The sequence below is a fragment of the Atta cephalotes genome, assembly GCF_000143395.1.
Source record: "Atta cephalotes unplaced genomic scaffold scaffold00033, whole genome shotgun sequence".
NCBI lineage: Eukaryota > Metazoa > Arthropoda > Insecta > Hymenoptera > Formicidae > Atta > Atta cephalotes.
In genome coordinates this window covers 1,215,770-1,221,016 of record NW_012130097.1, presented here as the reverse complement: position 1 = coordinate 1,221,016, position 5,247 = coordinate 1,215,770, and the positions used below count along the sequence as shown (strand labels likewise).

The 5,247-nt window shown below is 27.4% G+C and overlaps 1 protein-coding gene across 1 annotated transcript in view; it reads left to right on the top strand.

The window, feature by feature from the left end:
- Positions 1 to 4,350: 4,350 nt before the first annotated feature.
- LOC105621351 (multiple coagulation factor deficiency protein 2 homolog) overlaps positions 4,351 to 5,247 on the top strand; it is a 3,055-nt gene continuing 2,158 nt past the window's right edge. Inside the window, exons 1-3 of the mRNA XM_012202817.1 lie at positions 4,351 to 4,462; positions 4,778 to 4,822; positions 4,969 to 5,174. Of these exons, the coding sequence (XP_012058207.1) occupies positions 4,355 to 4,462; positions 4,778 to 4,822; positions 4,969 to 5,174 (359 nt within the window). The 5' untranslated portion in view covers positions 4,351 to 4,354. The remainder of the gene's footprint in view (positions 4,463 to 4,777; positions 4,823 to 4,968; positions 5,175 to 5,247) is intronic.

Sequence of the window (5,247 nt, the reverse complement as noted above, 5' to 3'; positions counted from 1 at the left end):
AGAGAGAGAGAGAGAGTCCCTATTATGAGATATCGAGTTCATTTTGGGTAAATGTTAGAAATCTATGGGCAGAATTTAAAAAAATAATAGGTTATTTTCAAGGGAATTTAATAAGTTTTAAAATAATGTTATGTAAAACGCAAAATACATCATTGCAATTAAAAAATTTTATTTAATGTTTCTAGAATACAAATAAACACAGCCAGTGCACGTATAAAAGGAGTATGCGATACATTATATTTAGATTTGTCTTCAAGTAGTTGGAACCAAATATCAGAAACACACAGGCACTCGATGTTTATTCTGATTGTCTTTTTTATTATTGTACAATAACATTTATACTTTAGCAATTCGATAAGATCTGCTTTAGTCTTATAAAAAACTTTTAAAAAATAGTTTCTTTATAGGCTCATCTAAGATATGATATTAATTATATATTCTGAAGTGTTATATGAAAGATCATTTATCAATTTTAAAAAATGTATATATTGGATAAATTATATATTGGTAAAATATATATATTGGTAAAAATTCCGATTTATTATTCAAAGTTCAAACAGCAATTTTGTTAAAAATAAACGAAATTTAAATTAAGAAAAAGAATTTTAAAGCTTGAAATCTCTACTTTAGAATGGTTATTATATTTTTTATTTTATATGAGTTTTGTAATTTTCACATATAGAAAACTACGAGTTAACAAAACGGGAAATTTTTTCTTTACTTTGTGGACTTGTTACGTATCCAAAAACAATTTGCAAAAATTTGTGAATTTCTAATGTAAAAGTATGTGTATGTTATGTGTATGTAAAATTCTAATGTAAAAATATTCTAATGTAAAATTTTTGAATTTCTAATGTAAAAGTATATAAAAAAGTATATAAAATTCTAATGTAAAAATATTTTAATGTAAAATTTTTTAATTTAATGTACAATTATTTTTGAATTTCTCTATAAATTCGTTTTTAAAAAATCCTCGATTTTTCATTTGTTACAAATGAAATAAAAAGAATATTTTTACTTTAAAAATTTTACTCCGTTAAAATCATCACAATTTAAAAAAACAGATTTTTAAATTCTCTCATCAGATAGAGGTAAGATTTAGATTTTATTTTATTTTTAACAAAAATAGCATCTGTTTGAATTTTAAATAAATTAGGCACAAATTTTTATACTTATCCAATAATTCTGAAATAATTTATCTTTCAAGTTGGTACAGGAATCTGACATGAATCATATACGACGATTTATATCGTAATAAAAAGATTTTAATTGCTTTATAGTCTAATAAGATACTCTTAAGTAAGAAATAATTTCTTTACATGCTTCAAAGTAATAAAGGTGTCATCCCGGTAAATGAAATGGAATTATTGAACGAACAGAAACTGGATTGAATGTATGAAATGAAAAATAATTGAGAAAAATTAAAAAATTTATCAGAAGATGGCTAAATAAAAAGTCGAAACGTATATTATTACTATCGATAAATTGATAAATTATAATTTCATATAATAACTGGTGTAGCTTTTTATGTTTCTTTCTCAAATTAAATTTACTTTAGTCGTTATAAATTTAGTCGATAGAAAAGCCGTTTATACAATTTGTATAAAAAGAATTAATTTTTAGCCAAAATGAATTCTTTTAAATCAAATAATGCTTGTAAGAGTCAAGTAATATGCTTATAAAATTCATATAACATGAGTGTAAGATTCACGCAAGATTCTTGATTTACTCACAGATATCGTATGCGATATATTCTTATACGATTTTGTGTGTTTCCGAAATTCGTATGTGAAAATTTTTTTAGAAGACTTCACAAGAATTTTTCTTGTAAGAATTTACAGCAGGGAGTAAACATTCAATATATTATCTCTTCTATTTTGACATTTATTTATTTTCGTACGCGTTTCGACTTGATTTAAGTCATTCTCAACGAAATACATTAATTAAATATTAAACTATTTTGCAATCTATCCTGATGCCGACCATCCGCCTTAATGCGATATTTCCTTATATTTCATCATGGTTAGTTAATCCGATAAAACAAAGAAAGCTCCATAAGGTAGGCTAATATAATAACATTACAAATTAAATAATAATGATCTATGATCTATGATAACTTTGCATGCACAAAAACGAGCACGGATAATCACTCATCAAATTGCAAATAGATTATACAATCATATTCAATAGTCAACACATTATAAAATTACGTTCTTCGTCAAAAATTAAAATTATGAACAATTGTATCAGTTATGCGCAATGCTTCTCATTTCAGTGTGATTGATGTGTCAATTAAGACAATAACAATATTCTACGTGTCGTCGTTGATAATCAACTTCATTTGATAATCAACAAAGAGCAATGTTTTTAGTCATAAATAAATTTTGTACTAAATGGTTTCAAGAACCAAAGTACAACAAGGTTGGGTACAATACTTTCCGAATTCCATTTAAAATACTAATTGTAAAATACTTTTAAAAAGTGTATTTAAAGTGCAAAATGCAAAATAGATTTTTTGAATCTATTTTAAATGTAAAATGGATAAATAGATATTTTAAATAGTTTTCAAATGCAAAATGGTTTTTCCTTCCCTACGAAAAAAAATTTTTACGAAAAAGTACAGGAAAACTATATAGATTGAGATCTTAGAAATCCTTAATTTTTTTATAGATATTCGTAGTAAGACATAGAGTGAGATTTGTTTGTCTCAGAAATCCATAGTTTTTCAAAGATATTCATAATAAGATGTAGAGTGACGTTATTTGAAGATGGAGGATTTCTTGGTTTTTTTAAACAAACAACACGTCAACGATTCTAAGGAAATTTGTGAAAACATAGGAAAATCATTTATCTATTTTATAAATGGTTAAATGACAGATATGATTCCATTTTTCAAATGTAAAATGAAAATGATTTTCCAAAAATCATTTAAAATAGAAAATGCAAAATGCCATTTTCATTTTCAAATACATATTTAAAATTGGAATTATTTTAAATACTATCTAGCCCTGTATAAGCATCAAGAAATTGTCAAGAAATTGTGTATCTATTTGTAAATTAATTTAGGCTCATTTTCTGCGTTTTAATGTGTAACATTTCAGAAGTCAATCTTTTAAAATTACTTTCTCTGTCCAGTATGCTAATCAAATTCATGATTGTGTTGTAATCTATATCTGTCATCATTGAGCTATCTGATGTTTCTCTAGCGATATGATTGCAATGTTTAGATATTGTTGACTTGACTTGCTTGCTTTGCCCCACATACGAGACTTCACAATTTTTGCAAACGCTCGCAATTCTATATATCACATTACTTTGTGTATCGATTGGTAATGGATCTTTGTGAACTCTAATTAAACCTCACATTTTGTTAACGCTGTCTTTAATACTGTGCCATTGATTATTTTCTTATATTTATTAGATATTTTATTGATGTGTACGGAATAGTAAATTAAAACAATTTTTTATTAGTATCTACAGTTTGTCTCTTCTTTTTTGTGATGTCTTTATTACTTATGTGTATATTTGAGTTTCTGTGAAATAGTTCTAAAAATAAATTTTAATGGGTAATCATTATATGCAGAATTTTTATAATCAATTCAAAATTATAAATAATGTCAAACTTATAGACAAAATAACATTACCCGGGGAAAAATGTTATAAATAATGGACATATTTTATATATAATTATAAGCAAAGTATATAAAATATGTCAATCTTTTTATATTCTAATTATATGTAATTTTATATAATTACATTAATTTTATATAATTACATATAATTTTACATAAAACATTTCTTCCCGGGTATAATAATAACTTGTAAGTTAGTAACTTAAATTTTTACAAAGACGCGAACTTTCAGATCTAAGATCAGCTATTTTTAATAATATCTCGTCGGTATCGAGAGCAATTCTCCTGGATAATGATTCTCGATTTTCATATTATGGAATCCATTCAAAATTACCGCGGTGCAAATATTTAAATGGCTGCGTCTGGCATCTGCGTAGTATCGTACGAATTTGTCTCAAAAACGAACACACCTAAATTTCTTCCATCATGATTTTACGCGCGGTATATCCTGTACTGTCCACGTCAGTTTACACGTTTTTCTGAGGACGTGATTTGAGAACGGCGGTTTGCTCGAAATCTCATAATAGTTGATGAACGAAACGTTCACGCAGATGACAAGCTACCTAGACATTTCCTAGCGTAAACAAGGTATTCATTACGATCGCAGGATTAATTTAGATCGTGCCGAGTGTACAAAACAGCGCACAAGCACTCGACGATATCCTTTGAGCCTATCGACTAACGTGTACATTGTTTTCTTTTTTTCGAACAGTGCAACAAAGATGCATTGGACATTGTTCGCGCTGATAATCGGATCGTTTGGATCCAAATACATCCTCGTCCAGGCGCAAAGAGTCGCACCGGGAGTACCGCCTCAGCATTATCAGCAGGTAACTCGCTTTTCTCAATCAATTGGTTAACATATGTTTAGCAGTGCTTCTTGGTACACATGATATGGAAGCCGATTCCAAACAAAGCGTGAAGCCGATATAATTAATTTTAGCTATTAATAAACAATTAAGTTAATTATTAGCCCATGTGTTTTTAACATCCAAATATAGAGTGAAATTGTAAGAACCTAAATCCTTGTGTGAAAATATGATTCGTAAAATAAACAGCTGTTATCTAGTATTATAATAGTTTGATATACATGTATTATTTATTTTTTATTTATACATTATTTTATATTTATTTTTCTGTTTTAGAATGTTCAAGTACCGCAACATGCGCAGCATGTACCACAGCAACAGGTAGATATTTACATTATCTGTGTATGTGAACCTATCATCTTCAATATATCACTGTAATTTATATTTGGCTTTCTCTTCAATATGTGTATGAATCAGGATCAAGTATTGAGTTCAATAATATCTAATTTAATAACATTCTGTTCAAGTATCAAGTACCAGTACAGCAGCAGGTTCCTATGCAACAGCAAGTACCGATGCAACAAGTACCTGTACAACAGGTACCTATGCAACAACAAGTACCTGTACAACAAGTATCCATTCAACAAGTGCCTGGTCATCAACCACATGGGCATGGTCATCAAGGGCCACCTCAGTTACTTAATACTGCCAATATAGAGCATGAAAAACAGTAGGTATTTGGATATGTAAAAATTTAATTTTAACTATATATATATATATATATATATATATATATATATATATAT